General features: G+C 41.5%; 1 protein-coding gene across 4 annotated transcripts in view; it reads right to left on the bottom strand.

Moving 5' to 3' along the window:
* Window positions 1-27,779, bottom strand: part of ST3GAL3 (ST3 beta-galactoside alpha-2,3-sialyltransferase 3) — a 168,554-nt gene that overhangs the window by 112,289 nt on the left and 28,486 nt on the right. For 2 of the 4 annotated variants that reach the window (XM_077752047.1, XM_077752045.1), the window contains exon 2: window positions 1,405-1,452. The exons of the other annotated variants lie outside the window; for them this stretch is intronic. In XM_077752047.1, the coding sequence (XP_077608173.1) occupies window positions 1,405-1,452 (48 nt within the window). The remainder of the gene's footprint in view (window positions 1-1,404; window positions 1,453-27,779) is intronic. 4 annotated transcript variants of the gene reach the window in all.

Below are 27,779 nucleotides of genomic sequence, written 5' to 3'. Positions count from 1 at the left end.
TGTTTCTTTACTCCTGCTGATTTCTCTAACTCTATTCTGGATACATGCCCTTGGTTGGCTGTTCATGTTAGAAATATCATTTTTCACTGTGGATCGCCTTTTCATTCTCTTAATGGTGATTTCTAGGTTAATGAGAAGTTCTTAACTTTAGTATAATAAAAGTGATCAGTCTTTTCCTAGAGCAGCAGATACAACTTTTGTGTCTATTTAAGAACTCTCTGTCTGTCCACTCTATCTTAAAGCGATCTTTCTTTTCTCAGCATTTGAGTGGAGTGTATCTCAAGCATACAAGGTTTATGACAGCAAGATAACAAGGGAGAGAGTGCGAGCTCTAGAGGTGGACAGGTATGAGTGGCCCCGGACAGGTTACTTTATCTTTGGGAGCATTAGTTTCTTTTCTCTGTAATCGAAGATACACCATCCACCTCGCACATGTGTAAAAAGCACCTACCACAGTGTTGGCACATAGTAGACCCTTAGTAAGCAGTGGTAGCTGTGATTATAGTCTCTGAACTCACCTCCCCGTTCCCCACATTGCCACAGCTCCTGGAGCCTCAGGGCTGCTCTGTGAAACTCCAATTGGCTGCATTCAAGGACAGCTAAACGGATTAAATTAACTGCCCTCGGCAGGCCAGCCAAGTCTCCCCGTGCTTCGCAGGCAGCACCCACTGTCTCCAACTACACATGCAGGCATGATGCCCAGAGAGGCTCTTCTCACAAAGGAAAGTAGTCCTGGGGCTCCCATATGAACGTGATGTCAGCCAAGATGAAGAATCAAAGTGACGTCTCTTTCTGCTCACTGCCAAGCTCCACTGAGCCCGAGTGAATTGGTGTCAAAGGTGATTTGTATGTCCATCTGCATGTCTCCCACGTCAACACGGGGAATAGAGGCAGTATGTTTGCCCGCACGTGAGTTGGCACAAGTGCATAGTAAAGCGCACACCCCGGAGGAGGTGTGTATTGGAGTACGTGGGATATGCATGCAAACGTGCAACAGCGTATGTTGTCAGGAAGCTGGGACACTCTCCTCAGTCCTGGAGAGCCTGATAATGACCTACTCCAACGTACCCAGAGTGTGGCGCCTCGTGATGCCCTCTGCCCCGCCCTCTAGGCCACAATCTGTGCTCAGAAAACAGATTCCTTTTCTAGGGACCCGGATAGATTTGAATGAGGAAGGAGCATCTACTGCAAACTTTTTAAGCAACTGGCAGGGTCTTCTGGATGCTGCATCTCACTTCCTGGACCACGAGTCCCCAGAAAAGCTTCGTAAGACTTTCCCACAATGCTATGATACCCCACCACCCTCCCCAGAGACCCCCACCCCCACCACCACTTCACCAGGCTCCACTCCAAATGCGGCCCAAGTGCTGAGTGCAGAAAGGATAGAGGGGGAGGGATTGGTACCTGAGCCTAGTGTTTGTCCAGCGGAGTCAAAGGAAAGAACCACTGAATCTGCAACACAAGAGGACAAGTTCATTTCTTTCTCCTTGCTAGGATTAAAAAAAAAAAAACACAACAAGCGCCCATTGACTCTGCCCAAACCCTCCCCCACGAGGGAAAGTCAACTGGATTGGAACTCAGCTGCGTGGACAGCCTTCACAGACCCATGCCCACCCGACCACCTGACCACTGGGCCAGGAGGCCCTGCTGAGCCCAGCCCCCTAGCCTCCTGCCACTGGGAGGGACGTCTCAGGGCAGAGACAGTCCCCAAATTCTTCAGAGGCATTTCCTGCCAAATTAGAGGACAAACACTTTTTCCCCCTTCCTACAATGAAAATAAAATTAAAACAATGCAAAAGAAAACTTTCCTGCAGCTGGTTAAAGGCACTAACATTTCCCTTTGACTTCTCCCTTTCTTTTCCTACTCATGTACCCAATTGTTTGTTATTTCGTCCCCAGAAGGGCTTAGAGTAGCCTACAGGAATTTACAGGACATGCTGGAATTTTTTAAAAATGAAGAAGTCAGGAGAGGAATAATATTACACGGTCCAAGGAATGTTAGTGCACAAAATGCATGCCATGAGGAACCAGTACGTATGCCACAGGGGGAATCAAGAGGGCCTGAGCTCCCAAACTGCCAAAGGAAAGGATAAAATGAACAGTCACAAGATTTAGTACCCACAGTGTGTCCATTCATTCGACTGGTCAGCAAATATTTATTGAGCACGACACTATGCTATGACTTTGAGATACAGCCACAAACAAAAAGGCGTGGTCTCTGCTCTCACGGCTCTCCTGCCATCAGTCTAAGAGATGACAACAACAGCAACAACAAGTTACTAAACAACAAATCATCTGACAAAAAAACTGCCTGAGTGAAAAAGAGTGCTTTGAACATCTCTATTAAGAACCAGAACTGAGNACTTGCTTCCTGGAACTGGTATGAGAAGACAGACACACCTGACCTGAAGCACTTAGCACAGAGGGTGTTATGCTGAGGAAAATAAGTCAGGCAGAGAAGGACAGATACCATATGTTTTCACTCATATGTAGAACAGGAGAAGCTTAACAGAGGGCCATAGGGAGGGGAAGGGGAAAAAACAGTTAAGGAGAGGGAGGTAAGCAAACCACAAGAGACACTTACATACTGAGAACTGAGGGTTGATAGGGGTGGGGGAGAAGGGAAGATGGGTGATGGGCATGAAGGAGAGCACTTGTTGGGATGAGCGCTGGGTGTTATATGGAAACCAACCTGACAATAAACCATATTAAAAAAAGAATCAGACTGAATTTGGAAGGGGACTGGGTGCTGGCTAGGGAAATCCTCCCTGAAGAAGGGACACTTGGAGTAACAGCTAGGTCCAAGTAAGGGTTAAGCCCCACCAGAATGGGATGTGGCATTCCAGGCAGAGAGAACACCCTCTGGAGACCTGAAGCACGATGCTGCAGGGTGTTTTAGGGTGACTGAAAGACCAAAATATAAAAGCAAATCCGAAACAGTCATCAGGAAGAAATTTCTCTTGTGGGTCCTGATTATAAAAGAGGGGCCATATGTGATATTGGAGGCTGTAACTTCTACAACAGGTCTGTAGTAAGTAAGCGTGAAGCTTCCATGACTATTTCTTATAACACGAGCTCATACAAAATGATGGAATAAAGCCAATGTATAATTCAACAAAATCTATTATAAGGAACACTGAGATAAGGCCCAAGATTACCCCACAAACCCCAGACTCAAAAGGGCTCATATTCAAAAGGCTCACTCACCACCAAGGAAAGCCAGCTGGATGTATATAGGACTAGGGTCTATAGTCACACGCCCACCCCAGCAGTATCCTTCTGACCTCAGGTTGACGTCATTTTCTCTTATTGCACAAGGAAACGCAACACATGATAAATCATTATCATAACTGTAAGTAACATGTGTCCCCACTGCTGGACTATCGGCTCATAAAGGCAGCTACTGTACCTGCTTTGTTCCCTGCTACATTACCAGAACACCTGGCAGTGACCATTTGCTGAAGGGCACCTCGGTGCCTCGGTCGGTTGGGTGTCCGACTCTTAATTTCAGCTCAGGTCACAATCCCAGGGTTGTGGGATCAAGCCCCATGTCGGGCTCCACGCTGAGCATGGAGCCTGCATGGGACTCTCTCTCTCTCTCTCTCTCTCTCTACTAAAGCAAAAATTTACACATTTGCTGAGTAACAGCGCCTAGAGAAATAAATGGGTCACAGATCCTTCATAAATACCACGTCTTTACCATGTGTTTACAAAGGACAAGGGGGCACAGAGCTGGTAGATATGGTTTTTGATAAGGGTCCAGAGGCAGACACTCTGTACTGTCAAGTGCAGATCCGTATGCTGTGAACCCTAGCAAGTAGAAGGTAGGGCTGACGTTTTCTCCCAAAGATGAAGAAACACAATTAGAACACCTGACTGATCAGATAGGCGACCATCCTATCTCATAGGAGAGCAAATTAAGGTCTCACTCTTACAACTTCTACTTCTTTATCAACATTTCACATATGTGTCTTCTCTCAGTGCCACTGCCCTTCTAGAAGAGGGCCCCTTATTGCTCTCTCTTTTTTAAAGAAGCTTTATTGAGGTATAATTTACATACTATAAAATTCACTCATTTAAAGTGAGTGTACAGTTGAATGATTTTTAGAAAATTTGCAGAAGTGTGTAACCATCACCACACGCAATTTTGTGACATTTCCATCATTCCTAAAAGATCCCTCATGCCCACTGATGGTCCCGCCCTGCTCCCACCGCCAGCCCCAGGCAACCACTGATTTATTTTCTGTCTCTGTAAATTTGCCTTTCTGGATATCTGCCTATCTGCTTTTGCTGGAACTGTTACAGTAGACCCTAACCACACTCTTGCCTCCGATATGACCTACTTCTATCATCCCTTATATTACTGATGATGTTTATTTCTTTTTTTAAGTTTATTTATTTATTTTGACACAGAGAGAGAGAGAGAGAGAGAGAGACTGCAGGACGGACAGAGAGGGAGAGAGAATCCCAAGCAGGCTCTGACCCATGAGCACAGAGCCCAACATGGGGGACGAACCCACAAACCATGAGACCATGACCTGAGCCGAGACCAAGAGCCAGATGCCCAACTGACTGAGCCCCCCAGGTGCCCCTGCACCACTGATGACCTTTCTAAATAGTACGCCTCACTGTGGCTTTGCTCTTAATTAAATTCCTTCAGAGGCTTCTCACAGCTTAGAAGATAAAGTCCAAGCTCTGACATTCCCTCATTATCTCTCATTTGTCATTTTTAATATAGCTTATGTTCCAGATATGGCAAACTATCCTTATTTCCCCAGAAGCATACACTGACTTGTCTTCACACATCAGACATACTGTGCTCACTGCCTGTTTGCAGGCAAAAAAAATCTCCCACTTTTCCATTAAGATCCAGTTCAATCATCTCCCCTCCTTTTTACATTTTTTTATAGTTTTTTATTTATTTTTGAGACAGAGGGAGACAGAGCATGAGCGGGAGAGGGGCAGAGAGAGAGGGAGACACAGAATCTGAAACAGGCTCCAGGCTTTGAGCTGTCAGCACAGAACCTGATGCAGGGCTCGAACCCACAAACCACGAGATCATGACCTAAGCCGAAGTCAGATGCTTAACTGACTGAGCCACCCAGGCGCCCCTCATCTCCACTTCTTGACACCTTCTCTGGTCAGTTCTGCACATCTTCTCCTTTAGGTCAAGACTGTACTGTTACTGTCATTGATTACAATCGCTGGTTATTTCTCTTTTTCTCTTATTAAACATTTCAAGTTCCCTGAGGACAACGGAATGTTTATTCATTTTGAGCCTGTGATGCCTAGCTCAGTGACAGACACAGAGAAAGTGGTCCATATGCTTCTTAAACAAGGAATAAACCAATATATGTCCTTGCTTGCTTTCAAAGATGATGTTATCTAAGTGGTATTTCACAAGCTGGGGTGACGGGGTGGGGTGGGAGGAATCCATTCTGCATATAGATTCTCACTCAATTCAAGTCGACCTAACTGTCCCTGGACAGTGAATCATCAGGGGTTCAAGTGTGGCCTCCTCCTAGGAAGATAAAAGCATGCAGACAAATCAGAATAAGAAAAGTGGCAGGGAGCTTTCTAGGTTAGAGGCTGCAGTCACCTGGAGATTAGGCCCAGCTTCCTGAGGAGATGACTGCCCACATGAGCAACAATAAAAACAGCATCTCGAATTTTACTGCAGTTGACAAGTACTTTTCCAATTGCAATTTACCTTCTTTGTACTCACAAGCAGACCTGAAATAATCTCTTTTAAACTTTTCAATCTAAACAAAGAAAAAGGGCTTTATAAGTTAAGTAAAAGATGATAACTAAATCTAAAAGAAACGAGATGAAATGTTAACAGTGGCTGTCTCTGGGTGAAATAATTACAGGCGATGTATTTTCTCTGTGCTTTTGCAAAATTTCTACAGTAAACGTGTACTACTTATATCATCAGGATAAAAAAAAAACCAAAAACGAACTCTCTAATCCAGCTGTAGGATTTTAACCTCCCATTCACTGGTCCCAAAGCACAAGGATGGAAGATTCCTGACTGCCTTCATTTTTCCATGCATGCCCAAAAGTTGTTCAGCTTTTCCCTGGAGTCCTTGAGGTCATCCTTGTATTCGTGCCGTTTAAGTATATCTCTGCGACATCAATTCCTAGCTCAACTACATCAATTCCTAAATAGACCGGACTTTTTTTTTTAATTATCTTTTTTCTTCCCTTTCCCTCCCAACCCCCACAAATATTATCAAATGCCTATTATGTGCCAGGCCCAGTGCTAGATACTAGATAGGGAGCCGAATAAGGGACAATCTCTGCCTTGCAGCCAAGGAAGACAGATAAGTTGACTGGCACCTAAAATAAAAATAAAGTATGATAAGGGCATGCAAAGAGGAAGCCATAGGCAGATGAGAGACCCCCTGAAAAGAAAAAGTCAGAGTGTTTGCAGATATTGCCTCCAGTGGTTAGTGGAATGCTCCCAAGAGCATGTGGCTATACTGTGGAGGGCAGAGTAACAGGGCAGGGAATTCAGGAGGAAATTGGTGACATATTCATGTGTTGCCTGAGTTTTGATGGATTTTGCTTTGAATGTGAAAGGCACTGACTTGAGAATCAGTTTGGTCATTTGTTATTTGTGTTTATTCTGAAGGATGGAAGATGGTTTCAGACATAAACTACGCTGTGGCAGTGAAAGGGGAAAACTTCGCTATTCAACAAATCAAGAAGTTTGTTTTGCGAGGCACAGAGCAAGAATATCCAGACTGCTCCCTCTCAGGCTAACAAATATGTCATTTTTATTTTGAGCAGCCCAGGCTCCAGCTGTTCCTGGCTCCCAGGCCCAAGGCAGCCACGTGGTGCGTTACAGAAGGAAGCAGATAGAATTCCAGACCAAGGTACAACAGAGCATCGCTGTGCATGACTTTGTTCAACAAGGAAACCTCGACTTTACTGGAAATCTTTTATTATGGTCAGATGTTTCCTGTGTCTGGTTTCTGAAGCGGATAAAAGGAATATAAAAGGGGTATGAAGAAGAATGGAGCTCACTCTTTCCAGTCACTGGAGGGGCTTCCAAAGCTCAAACGATGTGAGCAAGCTACATATTCAGGTACTACCTGGCAGAGGACAGATTCAACATTTGTCTTCTGCTATCTACCAAGTGTAAGCCTTAGAGATGTAGGGAATGAATTTTTTTAAATGTCCCCTCAAATAGCTTGCGAGCAGGTGAAATAAAAACACATGCAAAGCTAAGCATTTGATACTTAACCAATACCATACCGTGTGCTTGATATTTGCTAAAAGGGTAGATCTTAAATGTTCTCACCACACACACACCCACACACACGTAAGTAGGTGAGCCAATGGACATGTTAACTTGCCTCATTTCACAAATACATATGTGTATCAAACCATCGCACTGTACACCTTAAACTCATACAATGTTATTTGTCAATTAGATCTTACTAAAGTTTGGGATAAAAAGTTAAGCATAACACACTGGGATAGAAGAGTAATGAAGGAGATAACTCACTGTTTGTTAATTCAACAGATATTTATTAAGTAACTACTACACACCAGACTTAGGACTACAACAGTAAGCCAAGAACAGTAATGTTCCTGTTCTCCAGGACTTTGTGTTTTAGGCAGTAAGACTGAATAAATAAAAAAGGAGTAAACAAACAAACCAACCAACTTCTGACAGTGATACGTGGTATGAGGAACAGTCAATGATGTGACAGTGACCAAGGGTGAAGTACAGGCACTGGGGCAGATGGCGTGTTTTAGGAAAGCTTCTCTGAGGTGGTGACACAGGGGCTGAGATCTGAAGACAGGAACCAGCCAAGATAAGATGAAGGGACAAAAGAGCTCCAGGCCAAAGGAAAAGCAAGTACAGCAATCTTAGTACACTTAAGGAACAGGGAGAAGGCCAGGGGTGCTGGAGTGGAGACCACGGAAAATAAAAGGAGGGTGGGAAATGAGGTCAGAGAGGAAGACGGGAACGAGATCCTTGGGAGGCCCTATGGAGCAGGCCACAGAAAGAATCTGCATTGTATTTCAATAGCTTAAACCAGGGGAGTAACATAATCTGATTTATTTTTTAAATATAAACGTTGACTGCTATGTGGGAACGAAATGGACTATTCTGGCAAGGGAATGAAAGACAGCTTAGGGCAGAGAGACTGAAGGCAGGGAGGTCGGTAAGGAGGAGAACGCTCATTCCAGGGGAGAGGACATGGTGGCCTGAACCAAAGCAGGGGCAACAGGAAGAGGGAAAAGGATGGATGCTAAATACTGAACAACAGAGAAACTTTGGAGGACGAGTGACTGGTGGGACGAGAGTGAGGGAGGAGGAAGGAGGTGGATTATATCTATATTTGTGGCTTGGGCGAACGGATGGTGACTGATGCTTGACTGGGAATGACCTTCATCTCAACTGCACGACCCTGCCCCTCCTCTGGCCATTGATGGCTGGACCATAGTGGGTACCTGACCCAGGGGCAGCCAATCCAAAGATCAATCGTTATCCGTCTGTGAGGAAGAGGGAGTCCATCTTTGGGAGATATGAACTGGGAAGTACAGAGATTTGGGGAGACACAAGAGGACAAAGAAGAGCAAAGACTGGGAGGCCACGGGCCAGACCTGACGCTGGGCCCTGGGGCCCACACTGATGGCAGAGATCAGAGTGAAAGCCACAGCCTGGCCACTGAGGGCAACAAGATGCCTTAAAGAGCAGTCTTAAATCCAGAATGTTCTTCCAGTGCCCTCTCTGTGGCATTTGACTATACCATGGGCCACCTTTCCACTAGACCTTTAGGGTTCAGCTTTTCTTCCATTCCTTTGACGCTTACTTTATAATCCTATAATTGAGATTCTCCTTTCCATTGCTATTGTAGAGCCATTTATAGTGTGAGTGGGCTCACTTCCTCTACCTTCCAGTCCTCACCCTTTAGTACCCTGGGGCACTCTGTTTTTTTGGTTGGTTTTTGGTGGTGGTGGTGTTGTTGTTTTGGGCTTCCCGATGACTGGCAGTAACATGTGGATCTGACAGCAGGCTGAACCTGCTCCAAGCACAACTTTCCCCACGGGAGCTGACTCTCAGGAGAAGCAGAAGTCCCCACTAGGACTTTGGGTCTAAGCTGTGTTCTCCAATCTAGCTTTATGGAAGAGTCTCAACTTTAGGGCTTTATTGGTCTATCAGCAGCACTAATACTTTAATGACCACGTAATTCTTCTTCTTGTAGACTCTCCATTGTCTAGATCCTGGCAGGAGGGCTCTAACAACCTAGTCTTAGTCCCTCAATTTCCTCCTGATCCCAAACAAAACCTGAGAATGAGACTCCTGAGGATACAGAGAAAGAGGTCTGAAGACAAAAAATAAAACACAACCATTAATGTGGTTCATGGAAGAGAAATCAGTGAAATAATTAAAGACACAGGAGTAGCGGGACAGGGGGAGCCAGAGGAGGTGAGAACTGGTCACAAAAAGCAATACTGAAATGTGGCAAAGAGGTGGAAGAAAGGGATGGATGAAAAGATAGAGCAGAATTATTCCCTGGGAAGGCATCTGCAGCCTCAATGGGAACAATTTCTGTGTGATGATCAGATTGCAGACTCGTTGTGAATAAGTAGAGGCTGTTGATATAGTAGACTTATTTCAAGGAGTTTCTCCTTAGATTAATTTAATTAATTTATCAAACATATTTGGGTCAAGACTGCAGGAAGGGGCTCCTGGGTGGCTCAGACGGTTAAATTTCTGACTTCAGCTCAGGTCATGATCTCACAGTTTTGTGAGTTTGAGCCCCACGAACAGTGCAGAGCCTACTTGGGAGTCTCTCCCTCCCTCTCTCTCTCTCTCTCTCCGCCCCTCCCTCATTTGTGCACGCACACATCTATATGTGTGCATGTGTGTTCTCTCTCTCTCTCTCAAAATAAACTTTTTTTAAAAAGTTAAAAAAAAAAGACTGCAGGAAAAGATGACGTCCTTTACATGGAAGAGTTATAAACTATCAGAAGGAGAATATAGAGAACTTGCTGTAGGAGTTCAGATGGAAGACAGAGAGATTTTGCTGGAAGAACCTAGCAAGAACGTGGAGGAGATAGTGTTTAAGCTGGCATGAGGGGACCATATAGGGTCATCTGATAGGCTATGCTGGTAGGGTGCGTGCAGCTTAGGAGAAGCACTGGAGCATTGAAAGTAAGGCGTGTGTGGTTTCAGGAAGCTAAAATCAGGCCTAATTAATATAGTAGGGTTTCTTTCAGGAGGTAAAAATGCATGTGACTGCAAGGGAACTTGTCAATACAATCTACTTAAACTTTGAAAAAAGGCCTTGACACATCAAAGACTATTTTTAAAAAGTAAGTCACCATGAAATTGAGGAAGAAAGTGCTATATCATCCAGGAAACAAAAGGTGCTTGGCTGAGGATCTGGGGCAGGACACCCCCTGGGGCATCAGCACCCACAGGGAGACCAGGAAGTCTGGGAGTAGCTGGATTCTACGACTCACTGCCTCTAGGAGGGTGGGGGATGGGAAGCTGGGTGGCACTGCTTACAGACACCTGTGTGTGCAACAGAAGAAGCTGGAGTGAGAACACAACTAGGCATGTGCTGAAACTGAGTGAGATGAGTGTGAGGTCTGGAACTTCAGGAGCGCGGGAAAGCTTTAGTCCTGGTGCCCTGGAAACAGGGAAGGGCTGGATGTGGTACAGAAACTATAGTTTGCTGCACTCTGAATTACAGTACACTCATCCCTCCACTCCCTTCCAAACCCCTCAAAGCGACATAAAAGATTGTTTTTTGTAAACCAGAAGACACAGGGGCACCTGGATGGCTCTGTCAGTTAAATGTCCAACTTCAGTTCAGGTCATGATCTCATGGTTCACAAGTTCGAGCCCTGCATCGGGCTCTGTGCTGACAGCTCAGGGCCTGGAGCTTGCTTCCAATTCTGTGTCTTCTCCTTTCTCTGCCCCTCCCCTGCTTGCTCTTGCTCTCTCTCTCTCTCTCTCTCTCTCTCCTCTCTCTCTCTCTCAAAAATAAATCAATACTTAAAATTTTAAAACAAGAAGCAGATGTACACAAAGACAAAGAAAACAAGAGAGAAGACACCAGCAATAAAGATTTTGAAGCTGGAAAGCAGGTAAACATGCAGAACTGACTCAGCAAACCTCTAAAAGCTGACTACTATACTAGTAGTGGGGAAAGCAGACATATAACCCGAAATACCCCACAGAACTCCTCAAAGTCTCAGTTGCTGAGGGCATCAGGTACCACAAGAAGCAGGAGAGAAAAACAATACTAAAAACAAGACACCACATTCTTAAGTGTGTGCTGAGATCACGAGACATTAGGAGAAAGTATCCAATGTAAAGACAGAGACCAAAACAATTGAAAAATAAACACAGTGTGGAAAAACAGAAAATGCACAGGGAGATGAAAACTTAGGGGGAAAATCATTAAAATCTTCAGAGAGAAGACACTTTATTTATAAAACAAGTAAAAGATGTCAATTTTTCAAAAAGGTGCATTTAGTGAAAAAAAAGAAAATCAATACTCTTGAAAATTAAAAACAGGATAGCAGATATAAAAGAAGGATTGAAAAATAAATGGAAGAAATCTCTCAGGCTGTAGAGCAAACATCAGAGATGGAAAACAGGAAAGGAAAGTTTGATTTGTTTTTTATTTTTTTTTAATTAGAAGACCAGCCTATGAGATATGACATCTGAATATAGGAGTACTAGGAAGAGAAAATTTTTTAAAAATGGAAAAGAGAAAATATTGAAGGAAATAATTCAATAAAACTCCATAATTAGAAGGCTTGTCTTTTTTTTTTTTGTCTTGAAGGGACCTCTGAGTGTATAGCACAGTATGAAAATAACCCTCCACAGCAAGATATAGTATCATGAAATTTCAGAACACTCAAATTTCCAGAGAGAACAGGCTTTATGCAAATAAAAAATCAGAATGGTGCAAGACGCCTCAACAGGAACACTGAAAGCCTAGAATGAAGTAGGGCAACATTTCAAAACACTGAGGGAGGGGCACCTGGGTGGCTTAGTCGGTTAAGCGTCTGACTTTCGCTTAGGTCGTGATCTCACGGTTCGTGGGTTCGAGCCCCGCGTCGGGCTCTGTGCTGGCTGCCAGCTCAGAGCCTGGAGCCTGTTTCAGTCTGTGACTCCCTCTCTCTCTGACCCTCCCCTGCTTACGCTCTCTCTCTCTCTCCCTCTCTCTCCCTCTCATAGAAATAAATAAAAAACATTAAAAAAAAAACACTAAGAGAAAATAATTTCTAACTAAGAATTCTATACCTAGCCAGACTATCAATTAAGTATGAGATTAGAATAAACACACTTTCAAACAGACAAGGTCTCAGAAATTTACCTTTTATGCAACCTTTCTCAAGAAATTATTAGAAGATGTGTTCCATTAGATGAAGAAAAAAATGGGAAAAAATGGGAACTATGAAATAAGATATACCAAAAGAAGATGGTGGTAGAGGGTGAGTCCAAGACCACAGCCCAGCAGCAGCAATAAAGAGCAAAGAGTCCATAACAGTGCCCACCAGAAGGCTCCCAGAGAGATTTATTCAACAAAATGGAACAGATACACCACCTAATGTGTTTGAACATATGGAGAACAGATTCATACAGCTAAGGTAGAGTTTAGGATTGAAATAAAGATAAATACATACAAAACTAAGCAAAACAAAAGGCAAGACTGTTAATGGACTTCAGAGCAAACAAAATGTGCAGTGATAAAACAGTAATCGTGTTATCTTGAATAGCATTTTCATGGTCTTAATGTGTGGACTGAACGCTGTTCTAACTAGATTAGGAGAATGGGATGATGGACTTCATATCTGTGGTGGAGAAGCAGTGAGTACTAAATCTTCATCCTTCATTGTGGACAGTCAATAGACAATACCCCAAGTAGAGATATTAAGAACTGGCAATGTAAGTGTGTTACTCTGAGATTTGGAGGTAAATACCAAACAGACTAGTTTAAAACATTGAAGTTGGATGCCTCCTGGAGATAGGAAATCTAGTAGTGGTGGAAATGAGGGAGTGCTTTTTTTCTCATTCATTTTTCTTGGTAATCAGATTTGCAGATTTATCTTATTGAATAACTTCAATAAGAACAAATACTAAATTAACTTGCACAAGATTACATAGTCTACTGAGGTAGGACTGGGGCTTCAAATCTAGCTGATCTAGTTCTCTAACCTATTTGTCATAGGTCTATTAATAGGGCCAAAGAAGAGCCTATTAGAAACCTAGGTGACTCATATTTTATCATATCCTACTTAATGCCTTACTGGGTACTGCTTTATGTTATTTTGTGATTATTTATCTAAATATAATTTATCAGGGGCACCTGGGTGGGTCAGTCAGTTAAGCGTCTGACTCAGGCTCAGGTCGTGATCTTGTGGTTCATGGGTTTGAGCCCCACATCAGGCTCTGTGCTGACAGCTCAGAGCCTGAGCCTGCTTCAGATTCTGTGTCTCCCTCTCTATCTGCCCCTCTCCTGCCCACACTTTATCTCTCTCTGTCTCTCAGAAATAAATAAAACATTAAATAATTGAAAAAATATATTTCTCTAAATAAATAGATTTATCAAAAATAATTAGCTTAGGATAAAAAACAAAATGAACAAATGTGTGGACCTGGTCTGGACCTAGGTTAAAACAACCTGGTCCCAAAAACAACAACAACAACAACAACAAACACCTGGAGTGCCTGGCCGGCTCAATCAGTAGAGCATAAGACTCCTGATCTCAGGATTGTGAGTTCAAACCCCACATTGGGTGTGGAGCCTACTTTAAAAACAACATCATCATCAATAACAACTATGAAAAGGCATATTTAAGATAATTACAGACGTCTGAGTATGGATTAGGTATCAGAAGATATTCAGTAATTATAGTTAATGTGAGATAATAACATGATGGCTATAATTTTAAAAGTTCTTATCTTAGAAATGTATACTGAAATATTCAGGGGTAAAATGACAAGATGTCTGGGATTTGCTTTAACATCCAATATAATTTTAGAAAACCCAAAAATGGACCCACAAATGTACGCCCACCTAATCTTTGACAAAGCAGAAAAGGATATCCAATGGAAAAAAACCAGCCTCTTCTGCAAATGGTGTTGGGAAAACATGCAGAAGAATGAACCTGGACCACTTTCTTATACCATACACAAAAGTAAATTCAAAATGGATGAAAGACCTAAACTTAAGACAGGAAGCCAAAAAAAATCCTAGAGGAGAAAGCAGGCAAGAACCTCTTTGACCTTGGCAGCAGCAACTTCTTACTCAACATATCTTCAGAGGCAAAAGAAACAAAAAGCAAAAATGAACTACTGGGAGCTCATCAAGATAAAAAAGCTTCTGCATATCGAGGAAACAATCAGCAAAACTAAAAGGTACTGATGGAATGGGAGAATATATTTACAAATGACATATCAGATAAAGGGTTAATATCCAAAATCTATAAAGAACTTATCAAACTCAACACCCAAAAAAACAAATAATCTAGTGAAGAAATGGGCAAAAGATATGAATAAACACTTTTCCAAAGAAGACATTCAGATGGCTAACAGACCCGTGAAAAGATGCTCAACATCACTCATCATCAGGGAAATACAAATCAAAACCATACCTCACATCTGTCCAAAAGGCTAAAATTAACAACTCAGGAATCAACAGATATTGGCAAGGATGGAGAGAAAGAGGATCTCTTTTGCACTGCTGGTGGGAATGCAAACTGGTGCAGCCACTCTGGAAAACCGTATGAAGGATCCTCAAAAAATTAAAAATAGAAGTACCCTAAGACCCATCAATTAAACTACTAGGTATTTATCCAAAGGATACAAAAATGCTGATTCATAGGGGAACATGCACCCTAATATTTATATAATAATATATAATATGTGACACACAATGGAATATTACTCAGCAATCAAAAAGAATGAAATGACAAATCTTGCCATTTGCAACAACTTGGATGGAGAGTATAATATGCTAAGCTACATGAGTCAATCAGAGAAAGACAAATATATGATTTCATTCACATGTGGAATTAAAGAAACACAAAAGATGAACATAGAAAGGAAAGAAAAAATGAGAAAAAAAAAACAGAGAGGGAGACAACTATAAGAGACTCTTAACCACAAAGAACAAACTGAGGACTGATGGCAGGGATGTGGGTGGGGGGCACAGGTTAAACAGGTGATGGATATTAAGGAGGGCAGTTGGAATGAGCACTGGTGTTATAGGTAAGTGATGAATCACTAAATTCTATTCCTGAAATCGTTATTGTACTATATGTTAACTAACTTGGATTTAAATTAAAATAAACAAATAAAATAAAAATAAAAAGGGGTGCATGGTGGCTCAGTCGGTTAAGTGTCCAACTTTAGCTCAGGCCAATGCAGATAATGCGGTTCACGAGTTTGAGCCCCACATCAGGCTCTGTGCTAACAGTTCAGAGCCTGGAGCCTGCTTCAGATTCTGTATCTCCCCCTCTCTCTCTGCTACTCCCCTGCTCACACCCTGTCTCTCTCCTCTCAAAAATATACATATTTTTTTTTAAGTTTTTATTTATTTACTTAAGCAATCTCTACACCCAATGTAGGCTCAATTCTTGACCCTGATATCAAGAGACTCTAGGATCAAGAGTCACATGCTCTACCAACTGAGCCAGCCAGGCACCCCCTCAGCAGGTTAAATATAGAGTTACTGTAGGACTCAGCAATTCTACTACGAGGTATATACATACCCAATAGAATTTTATGTCCACATAAAAACTTGAACATGAATGTTTATAGCAGTGTTGTTCATTATAGCCGAACAGTGGAAGCAACCTAAATGTCTATCAACTGATAAATGAACAAATAAAATGTGGAATAACCACATAATGCAATATCATTTCACCATAAAAAGGGATGAAGTATTGTTACATGCTTCGACATGGATGAACCATGAATCCTTATGCAAAGTGAAAGCCAGTCACAAAAGACCACATACTGTATGAGTCCATTTATATGAAATGCCCCAAATAGGCAGATCTATCATGATAGAGAGCAGATGAGTGGCTGCCTAGGGCAGGTGATGATTGGGGGGAAATGGAGCATGACTGAAAGTGGGTACAGGGTTTCTTCCTAAAATAATGAAGATATTAGAAAATTAACTGTGGTGATGTGTGCATACTCTGTAAATACACTAAAATCCATTTAATTCTATACTTTCAATGGGTGAGTTGTATAGTATGTAACATATTTTAAGAAACCTATTACCTAAGAAAAGGGGCAGGGGAACGGAAGGTATGTCATATCCACTCTAGGGAAACATGGACCCCGGTAGTCATGGAGGCTGACCATAGGCAAATCTCCTTTGCTCCTCTGAATGGAGGGTACTTGACTGTTCGGATTTTTTTTTTTTTTTAAATGAAAGCAAGAAAGAAACCCCATCAGCAGTGGGCTAAGAAATCAATAAAGGTAATCATTATTTATTACCTAATTATTATACTGAGAAGAAAATTAAAAGGAGCTGGTTTTTAAAACCTCTTTTGGTTTCTGTCCTTAGTATTCTGAACCTCTTATTTAGTAACTTTTTTTTTAGGACTAGACAAGAAGGGAAATTTGCCTAATCTTTTGACTTAGAATTCTCCTAATTCTGAACTTCCGTCCCCTCCAGCAGATATTGCAATCTGGAGGTTCTCAGCTGTTATATTTAGCCCACAAAGTGTATGAAAATTTTTGAATTTGTTAACATTTGTAAGTCAAGAGATTTCACATAAAAATTTACATTTCCAGCTTCTCTTGAAAAATGGGCAGATTCTGATAATAAAGAATGTGTCTTTTATTCAGCAAGGTAACGAATTATCGTTATAAATTGATATCCAAAGTACTCAAGGAATAAGTTAGCCAGTTCTTGCTCTATAACCAGGGAAGAGAAGGTAAAGGAGTCAGGCAGACAGGGACTGGGTGTACAGAGGGAGGGGACAGAGACAGAAGGGCGAACATCTTTAAAGCTATACTCGTAGGTAACATGCAAGTTGGGACAGTCTTCCCATTATTTCCTGTCAGAGCCCTTCCACCTTTCCACGGAGGGCTTATCACAGATTAACTGAATATTTACTTGTGTTCAATGATGGTTTCCCCACATAGACTTTAAAAAAGCTCCAGGTGACACGCGTGCCTTATTCACAATACTCTTCACTTAACACGGTACCTTACACACAGCAGACACTCGATAAGTATCTACTGAAGGATAAATTTAAAAATCGATGAAGAAACGATGTGGAAAGGGATCTGGAACTAGGTAATCTTTAGGAAACAAAAATCCTACCATGTCCCTTTTCACTGTAAAAGAAAGGGTCAAAAACTGTGTGGAGTTACTGCAGCTTTTTAGAAGTCTGTATTTTATTTTTATTATTTTTTTAATTTTTTTGTTGTTAATTTTATTTATTTTTTATTTATTTATTTTTTACAAATAGTTTATTGTCAAGTTGATTTACATATAACACCCAGTGCTCATCCCAGCAAGTGCCCTCCTCCATGCCCATCATCCCCCTTCCCCTCTCCCGCCACCCCCCTCAGCCCTCAGGTTGTTCTCAGCATTCAAGAGTCTCTCATGGTTTGCCTCCCTCCCTCTCCCCAACTATTTTTCCCCTTCTTCTCCCCCATGGTCCTCCATTAACTTCCTCCTAATCCTCCTATACGTGCAAACATATGATATTTGTCCTTCTCTGCCTGACTTATTTCGCTCAGCATAACACCCTCTAGTTCCATCCACGTTGCTACACAAGGCCAGATTTCATTCTTTCTCATTGCCATGTAGTATTCCATGGTATAGATAAACCACATCTTCTTGATCCATTCATCAGTTGATGGATGATCATGATCACTTAGGTTCTTTCCATGTTTTGGCTATTGTTGAGAGTGCTGCTATGAACATTGGGGTACATGTGCCCCTATGCATCAGCACTCCTGTATCCCTTGGGTAAATTCCTAGCAGTGCTACTGCTGGGTCATAGGGGAGTTCTATCGTTAATTTTTTGAGCAACCTCCATACTGTTTTCCAGAGGGGCTGCACCAGTTTACATTTCCACCAACAGTGTAGGAGGGTGCCCGTTTCTCCACATCCTTGCCAGCATCTAGAATTCTGTATTTTAGACTATCCACAGGATGCTTGGTTCCCCCTCCCTCAGGGAGCTGAATCATGTATGCCTTCAAGCAGGACTTTCCCATACTTCACCCAGGGCTTTACTACTCTAGTCCTGTCTCTGGCCCTTAACCAAAAACTCCAGTCATGGTCAGCAATGCAAAGGTCCTGAATCTGCCACTCAATGGCCCACATACCTGCACATATAGCAAGGTGCAATCTTCTGGAAACATTTGCTGCAAAACTCTCCACAGGGAATGGCACAGAACGCAGCTTTGAACTTTATTAAAATATAAGCTATACAGTCCTATTTGCTCAGTAAAGCAAGAATAAAAATATCAAAAGAAAAAAAAAACAAGTTAGAACCACAGCGTCTAACACTATTTTATATTTAAAAAAATTTTTTTAATGTTTTATGTATTTCTGAGAGAAAGAGACAGTGTGAGCAGGGGAGGGCCAGAGAGAGAGGGAGACACAGAATCTGAAGCAGGCTCCAGGCTCTGAGCTAGCTGTCAGCACAGAGGCCGACGCAGGGCTTGAACCCATGAACCTTGAGATCATGACCTGAGCCAAAGTCAGCAGCTTAACTGACTGAGCCACCCAGGCGCCCCTAACACTATTTTATATAACCAGGATTCAACGTCATCACATACAGTACCTATTAAAATTTAACCAATTGCCCTCCAAATGTCTTTTATGGCTTTTCCCCTCACAGCTGTGTTCCAATCAAAGTTCACCCATTGTATTTGGCTATTTTGTATCCTTAACCTCTCTTAATTAGGAACAGCCCACCTCCTCCATTTTTGTTTATTCATGTCATTGACTTTTTTTTTTTTTTTTTAAGACTCCAGGTCAGCTAGCTAACAGCATGTCCCACATATTGAATTTGTCTGATTATTTCCTCAATATTAGATTCAGGTTAAACATTTTTTGGCACAAAACTCTGTAGATGAGTATTTACCACTGCATCGCATTAGAAGGCTATCATACTGGTCAGATATCATACTGGTGATATTAAATTTGATCATCTGGTTAACATATTGACCCTCAGACCACTTTTCTCCCTTGTGATTAGTAAGTTAGTTATTAAGTAATTAATATGAGAATTAATAAGTCAATTTTCTTATGTGATAATGGTACTGTGGCTATTTGGAGAATATCCTTGTTTTTAAGAAATGCAAGATGAGGGGCACTTGGGTGGATTGTCGGTTAAGCCTCTGACTTCGGCTCAGGTCATGATCTCACGGTTCGTGGGTTTGAGCCCCGCATCAGGCTCTGTGCTGACTGCTAGCTTGGAACCTGGAGACTGCTTCAGATTCTGTATCTCCCTCTCTCTGTGACCTTCCCTGGCTCGCTCGCTCTCTCTCTCCCTCTCTCTCTCTCTCAGAAATAAAGCATTTCAAAAAAAAAAAGAAAGAAATGCAAGATGAAATATTTAAGAAAAAGTATCAAAAACTCTACAACTTACTTTCAAATAAAGGAATACTATAAACAACTCTAGGCCCACAAATTTGATAACCTAGATGAGAAAGACTAATTCCCTGGAGACACAATATGTCAAAACACACATAAGAAAATAAATCAACAATCTGAATAGGCCTATATCTATTAAAGAAATTAAATCAAGGGTGCCTGGGTGGCTCAGTTGGTTGGGTGTATGACTTTAGCTCAGGTCATCATCTCACAGTTCCTGGGCTCAAGCCTCCTGTCAGGCTCTGCGCTGACAGCTCAGAGCTTGGAGGCTGCTTCAGATTCTGTCTCCCTCTCTCTCTGCCCTTCCTCTGCTTGTGCTCTCTCTCTCTCTCTCAAAGACAAATAAAAATAAACATTAAAAAAATTTTAAGAAATTAAGCCAATAATTAATAACCTTCCAAAACAGAAAGCACTGGCCCCGGATGAATTCACTGGTGAATTCCACCAATCATTTAAGGAAGATATTAAACCAATTCTCTACTATATCTTCCAGAAGATAGAAGCAGAGGGAACACTCCTTCACTCATTCTAAAAGGCTGGCATTACCCCAATACCAAAACAGAACAAAGATATTACAGGAAAAAAGAACTATAGACTAATATCTCTCATGAACACAGACATAAAAATCCTTAAGAAAATATTAGCAAACTGAATCCAGGATGAATTTAAAAAATTATATACCACAACCAAGTGCGATTTATCCCAGGTATGCAAGCCTGATTTGACATTTGAAAATCAATTAATGTAATATACCAGTATCAACAGGCTAAAGAAGAAAAAGCAAATGATCATATCAAGAGATGCAGAAAAAGCATCTGATATAATCTAATAATCATTATAAAAACACTCAGTAAACTAAGGAAAGAACAGAACTTTCTCAACTTGATAGAGAATATCTATGAAAAACCTACTGCTAATATCACTTAATGGTGAGAAACTATAAGTTTTCCCCACAAGATAAGGAACGAGGCAAGGATGTCCCCTCTCACCCCTCCTTTTTAACACTGTACTGCAAGTCCAAGCTAATGCAATGAGAAAAGAACAGGAAATAAGGTATATGGATAGAGATGGAGGGCAAAAAACTTGCAAGTCCAAGCTAATGCAATGAGAAAAGAACAGGAAATAAGGTATATGGATAGAGATGGAGGGCAAAAAACTATCTTTGTTCACAGATGACATGACTGTCTTTGCAGAAAATCTGGAAGAATTGGCAAAAAACTCTTGGGACTAATAAGCAATTATAGCAAGTGTGCAAGATACAAGGTTGATATACGGAAGTCAATCAGTCCTATAAACTAGCACCGAACAAATGAGATCTTAAATTTAAAACACTACCATTTACATTAGTACACCCCAGATTGATATATTTACATTTAAATCTAACAAAATCTAAGATCTATATTAGGAAAACTATAAAACTCTGATGACTGAAATCAAAGAAAAACTGAATAAATGGAGAGATATCTCATGTTCCATAATAAGACTAAATATTTCCAAGATGTCAGTTCTTCCAAACTTGAGCTATAGGTTCAAGTCAATCCCAATCAAAATCCCAGCACATTGCTTTATGAATACTGACAAATGGATTCTAAAGTTTATATGAAGAGGTAAAAGACCCAAAATGAGCAACACAATACTATAGAATAAGAAAAGGGGCGCCCGGGTGGCTTAGTTGGTTAAGCGCTCAAATTCAGCTCAGGTCATGATCTTGTGGTTCACAAGTTTGAGCCCCGCTTCAGGCTCTGTGCTGACAGCTCGGAGCCTGGAACCTGCTTCAGATTCTGTGTCTCCCTCTCTCTTTGCCCCTTCTCTGCTCTCTCTCTCTCTCTCAAAAGTAAATAAACATTTATAGAAGAAAAACAAAGGTGGGAGACTGGCATTACCTAATCAACAGTTACTATAACACTATAGTAATCAAGAGAGTGTGGTATTGGCAAAAGACAAAAAGATCAATGGAACAGTATAGAGAGCCCAGAAATAGACCCACGTAAATACAGTCAACTGACAAAGGAGCAGAGGCAATATAATAGAGCAGACACAGTCCTTTCAACAAGTTGCTGGCTGGCACACCTGGAATGCCCACATGCAAAAAAAAGGAACCTAGGTAAAGACCTTTCAAAAAACTCAAAACGATGGGGCGCCTGGGTGGCTTAGTCGGTTAAGCGTCCACCTTTCGCTTAGGTCATGATCTCGCGGTTTGTGGCTTCGAGCCCCGCATCGGGCTCTGTGCTGACTGCCAGCTCAGAGGCTGGAGCCTGTTTCAGTCTGTGACTCCCTCTCTCTCTCTGACCCTCCCCTGTTCACGCTGTCTCTCTCTCTCTCTCTCTCCTAGAAATAAATAAAAAATATTAAAAAAAAAAACAAAACTCAAAACGGATCACAGACCTACGTATAAAACAGAAAGCTATAAAATTGTTAGAAGACAGAGAAGAAATCTAGATGACCTTGGGTTTGGCCATGACTTTGGTGTTGTATCACCAAAGATGGGATTCAGGAAAGAGAGAGTTGTTATGCTAGACCTCATTAAAATGAAAAACTGCTCTGTAAAGAGAATGAAAAAAACAAGCACAGTTTGGGAGAAAATAACTATAAAAGGCAGATCTGATAAAAGACGTTTATCTAAAATATACAAAGAACTCTTAAAACTCAACAATAAGAAAACAGACAACCCAATTAAAAAATGGGGCAAAAATGTCAACAGACTCCTCATCAAACAAGATACACTGATGGCAATGTATATAAACATATATATATATATATATAAACATATAAAAAGAGGGGCACCTAGGCGGCTCAGTCAGTTAAGCATCCAACCTCAGTTTAGGTCATGATCTCACAGTTTGTGAGTTCAAGTCCCACATCGGGCTCTCTGCTGTTAGCACAAAGCCTGCTTCAGATCCTCTGTTCCCCTCTCTCTCTGCCCCTCCCCCGCTAGCAGGCACGCACGGTTTCTCTTTTTCTCTCAAAAATAAATAAACTTTAAAAAAAAAAAAACATAAAAAGACGTTCCACAGGGCAGCTGGCTGGCTCAGTTGGTAGAGCATGTGACTCTTGATCTCAGGGTTGTGAGTTCAAGCCCCACAATGGGTATAGAGCCTAATTAAAATAAGTAAATAAAATGAAGTAAATACTTCCAACAACTTTTAAAACAACGACATAGCACTATATCCCTATTAGAATGGCAGAACACTGACAACAGCAAATACTGACAATGATATGGAGCAACAGAAGCTCTCACTCATTGCTGGTAGGAGTGCACAATGGTACAGCCATTTCGGAACCCTGGCCATTTCTTACAAAACTAAACATACTCTACTATATCAAGCAACAATGTATGCCATATTTACCCAAAGGGACTGAAATTTTATGTCCACAAAAAACCCTTCATACAGATGTTTATAGCAGCTGTATTCTCAATTGCCAAAATCTGGAAGCAACCACAATGTCCTTTAGTAGTTGAATGGATAAATACACTGTGGCAGATCCAGACAATGGAATATTATTAAGTGCTAATACGAAATAAACTATCAAATCATGAAGACACATAGTGGAGTCTTCCATGCATATTGCTTGGTGAAAGAGGCCAGTCTGAAAAGGCTGCATACTGTATGATTACAACTATATGACATCTGGAAAAGGCAAAAACTATGGAGACCAGAAAAAGATCAGTGGTTTCCAGGGGGGAAGGGAGAGATAAACCAGTGGAGCACAGAGGATTTTTAGAGCAGTGAAACTATTCTGCATGATTATATAATGGTAGATGCATGTCATTCTACATTTATCCAAAGCCACACACAGTATAACACCAAAAATAAACCCTAATGTAAACTATGGGCTTTGGGTAATAATGATGTATCCCTGTAGGTTCATCAATTGTAATAAATGAGGATGGTAGGGATGCTGATAACGGGGGGAGGCTGTGTATATGGGGGGACAGAGGGCTTATGAGAAAGGTCTGTACTTTCCCTTCAATTTTGCTGTGGACATAAAACTGCTCTAAAAAATGAAGTCTTAAAAATAAAAACTCTGCAACTTACAAATAGTAAAGAAAAATGTGTGTCTATCTACCTCCAGAGATGAAACAAATGTGGGAAAACATTAACATGTTAATTTTTTAAATGTTTTTATTTATTGTTGAGAGAGACAGACAGAGCACAAGCAAGGGAGGGGCAGAGAGAGAGGGAGACACAGAATCCAAAGCAGTCTCCAGGCTCTGAGGTGTCAGCACAGAGCCCGACACGAGGCTTGAACCCACAAACTGTGAGATTGTGACCTAAGTAGAAGTGGGATGCTTAACTGCTTGAGCCACCCAGGGACCCCAAAACATTAACATGTTAACCAGAAAAATCTAGTTGAAAGGATCCTGATGTTCACTGTACTGTTCTTTCAACTTTTTACTGTTTTTTTTTTTCCAAAGCAAAAAGTTGAGGTGAAACAAATAGAAAGGATTAACGAGTCAGAACTGAAACCCTGAGACCAGAGAACATAGGACAACACTAAGGAAGTTGAGCCAGAATCTCTCCACTCCTTGACGAAAAAGAAAAAAATAATAAACACACAGGTTAAACATCAACTAGGAGCCAAAATTACAGCCACCAGAGATGGGTCAGATGTGAACACACAGACTGTGATAAACTGAGAAGACATTGTGGTTACAACACGCAAAACCCTTCACTTCTCCTTCCTTCCTTCCTCACTTCCATTTTCCTACTTGTGAGGACATTCAGAAACTAACTAAGAACTCCATTAATATGGTGACTTTTTTTTCCAAAAGAAGATTTGAAAACAAAAGCTGTATTAGTCAAAAGAGAATAAGTAATTTCCCCATTTGACTTGATTTATTGAACAACTGTACTAAATAAAAATAAAATCCTTTCTTAAAAAAAACCATGTGGGGTAAGAAAGGACATAGAGAAGGTAAGAAGAATAAGACCTAAGCAATGAGTTAGTTCATAAAGGAAGGTCAGTTCTGTCACAAGAGCTCTGGATTTCAGCTAATGTGTATATCATTAGAAAAAGCACACCCAGGGGCGCCTGGGTGGCTTAGTCGGTTAAGCGTCCGACTTTCACTTAGGTCGTGATCTCGCGGTTCGTGGGTTCGAGCCCCGTGTCGGGCTCTGTGCTGACTGCCAGCTCGGAGCCTGGAGCCTGTTTCAGAGTCTGTGTCTCCCTCTCTCTCTGACCCTCCCCTGCTCACGCTGTCTCTCTCTCTCTCTCCTAGAAATAAATAAAAATATTAAAAAAAAAAAAAAAAGGAAAAAAGAAAAAGCACACCCATGTATCGGATAAAAAACTGGACTGCCTCTATTGGGTGTGTTTGATTTCAAGTCAGCAGGCTTCGAATATTTTTTTTTAATTTCCATGCTCCTGGAGGAGAGATGAATGAACACACATACTTGAAAAGGGCAATCTTCTATAAAATCTGGAGAAATATCCATTTGTTTAAGAAAGTTATTTTCCTGGAGCACCTGGGTGGCTCTATTAGTTAAGCATCCGACTCTTGATTTCAGCTCAGGTCATGATCTCACAGTTTGTGGGTTCATACCCTGCATCAGGCTCCATGCTGACAGTGCAGATTCTCTCTCTCTCTGCCCCTTCCCAACCTCTGCGCGCGTGCTCTCTCTCTCTCAAAAATAAATTAATAAACTTAAAAGAATTTATTTTCCTGAAAATAATAGTATAGTTGTCACGGCTATAATCACCTGGATGGCACAAACATCCATACACATACACAAAGCACACCTCCATGAAAATGGTCTAGAGAGATACACACAAAACCTTTAGGACTGGGACTGAGTGATGGTCACTTTTATTTTTTACTTTGTACACTTGTTTATTAAAGTTATATAAATGAGCATGTGTTCATGTTTAAAATGTATGACTAATTTATGTATTTATTTATTTTAAATATTTATTTTTGAGAGATCGTGCACACGATCATATGGTCAAGTGCAAGCAGGGGAGGGGCAAAGAGAGAGAGAGGGACAGAGGATCCAAAGCAGGCTCAGTGCTGAAAGCAGAGAGCCCGATGAGGGGCTCAAACTCACAAACTGTGAGATCATGACCTGAGTCAAAGTCAGGCGCTCAACCGACTGAGTCACCCAAGGCGCCCCTAAAATGTATAACTAATTAAATTACATAATTTAATTACCCTGTGATCTTCTAATATCAGACTACTAATGCTATACCATATAAGTTACACAATTAAAAACTTTAAAAAACATATCTGTACGCCAGTGTGATTGATTATATGTAATGAGGAAAAAATTTTGGGACACTGAAAACAGTTCAGGAAAAAAATAAAACAAAAATTTCCTCGGATTGCCTCTGAATGATAGAAGTGTGGATGTTTATTCCAAAATGAGCCTTATTTTGTGGAGGCTCAAACACACACCCTCACAAAATTTTGTGAAAAATCCTAATTTCTGAGTTCTAATTTTGAGATTGCTGCATCAAAAGTGGTCTCCAAAAAGACGCAGTCCCACTTACTCAAATATAAATGATGAATCCCAAGAATCTGTTTTACAGTACATGGAAAAAAGGTCTCTAATTCATGTCTTCTACACCAGCCAGTCTGTTTATGACAGACATGCTCAAGCACTCATTTGGATATAAATGCGTTCAGAATTTTTATGTACATGTAAATAAGCAAGCAGTGTTGACTGCCCAGAGTGGGGGGAGCCGGGAGACACCGCAGGCTGGGAAAGGCAGAGAGAGAAACGCTGACCGACGGATGCAGGACAAGAGAGTCCTATTGGGCTTGGAGAATGGGAAGGTCCAAGTCCTGCAGACAGGGGGTGAGGCCCCGAACCGCAACAGAAGCCAGCCTCCCTTGTACTTGCGGCACACGAGGCTGCACCGATCAGAACGTGAAAAGGGCTTTGTATACTGTGAAGGAAAGATACGAACACTTGCCGCTCGAGACCAGGGCACAGGGCTTCCAGCCCGCTCAGAGAGGGAGCTTCATTTGATTAATATCCAGGCAGTTGGCAGAGTATCTGGCACACAGCAGGAAGTCAGCGATGTTCGCTAAGCTGCTGCTTTTTTTTTTTTATGTATGTATGTATGTATGTATGTTTGTTTGTTTGTTTGTTTTGAGAGAGAAAGAGAGAGAGAGAGAAAGACTGCGTGAACAAGCAGAGGAGGGGCAGAGAGAGAGAGAGAAAATGAATCCCAAGCAGGCTCTACGCTGTCAGCAGGGAGTCCAACACGGGTCTCAATCTCATGAACCATGAGATCATGATCTGAACAAGTCAGACACTTAACCACTGAGCTACCTGGGTGCCACTCTTCTCCCTTCCAAGCAATGAAGAAACAAGGTGAGGTTTTATCAGAGGTTTTGTTTCTAGAATTAACCGTCTGTCAAAAAACCAACTAATTTTCATCCCTGTTCTCACTTCCAGGATAGCTTGCTTCTTTTCCTCTGATCAAGGTGGGCTTTGAACAAGACCTTTCACCAGGATCTTGTCACCAGCTCTATCTGAACAAGTCAAGATGAGACGGTACCTTCTTTCTTGGGCCAAAAGCTTCCAATCTGCCCTGTGTGTGTGCATCTATGCACACAGCTGAGGACTGCAGGCCCGTCACTGGGGCAGAAGGTCTCTATCTCTCTCAAAACTTCTGGCATAAAATTGCTCATAATATTCTTTTTATCTTTAATTTTTTTTCTAATATTTATTTTTGAGAGACAGAGAGACAGAGCATGAGCAGGGGAGGGGCAGAGAGAGAGGGAGACACAATCCAAAGCAGGCTCCAGGCTCTGAGCTGTCAGCACAGAGCCCCATGTGGGGCTTGAACCACAAACAATGAGATCATGACCTGAGCCAAATCTGGATGCTTAACCCACTGAGCCACCCAGGCGCCCCTCTTTTTATCTTTTTCATGTCTGTAGCTTCTCTAGTGTTGTCCCTTCTCTATTCCTGGTTACTCATTTGTCACGGGTGTTCCCACGCTCTCCCCTGATTCCTCTGTGGTCAGTCTTGCCAGAGCTCTGACAATTTTATCTGTCTTTTGAAAGCACAAACTTTTCAGCTTGTTAATCCTCTATATTCTGCTTTGGTTTGTTGTTGTTGCTGTTTCTCTTCAAACTCTACTCCTTATTATTTTGGTTTCCATCTTTGGGTTTAATTTGCGGTACATTTTCTAACTTCTTGAAACACA

Source organism: Crocuta crocuta, unplaced genomic scaffold (genome assembly GCF_008692635.1).
Source record: "Crocuta crocuta isolate KB4526 unplaced genomic scaffold, BGI_CrCroc_1.0 scaffold367, whole genome shotgun sequence".
NCBI classification, from domain to species: Eukaryota; Metazoa; Chordata; class Mammalia; order Carnivora; family Hyaenidae; genus Crocuta; species Crocuta crocuta.
Note: the sequence above shows the minus strand (reverse complement) of the source record. Positions and strands in the feature narration are given on the sequence as shown.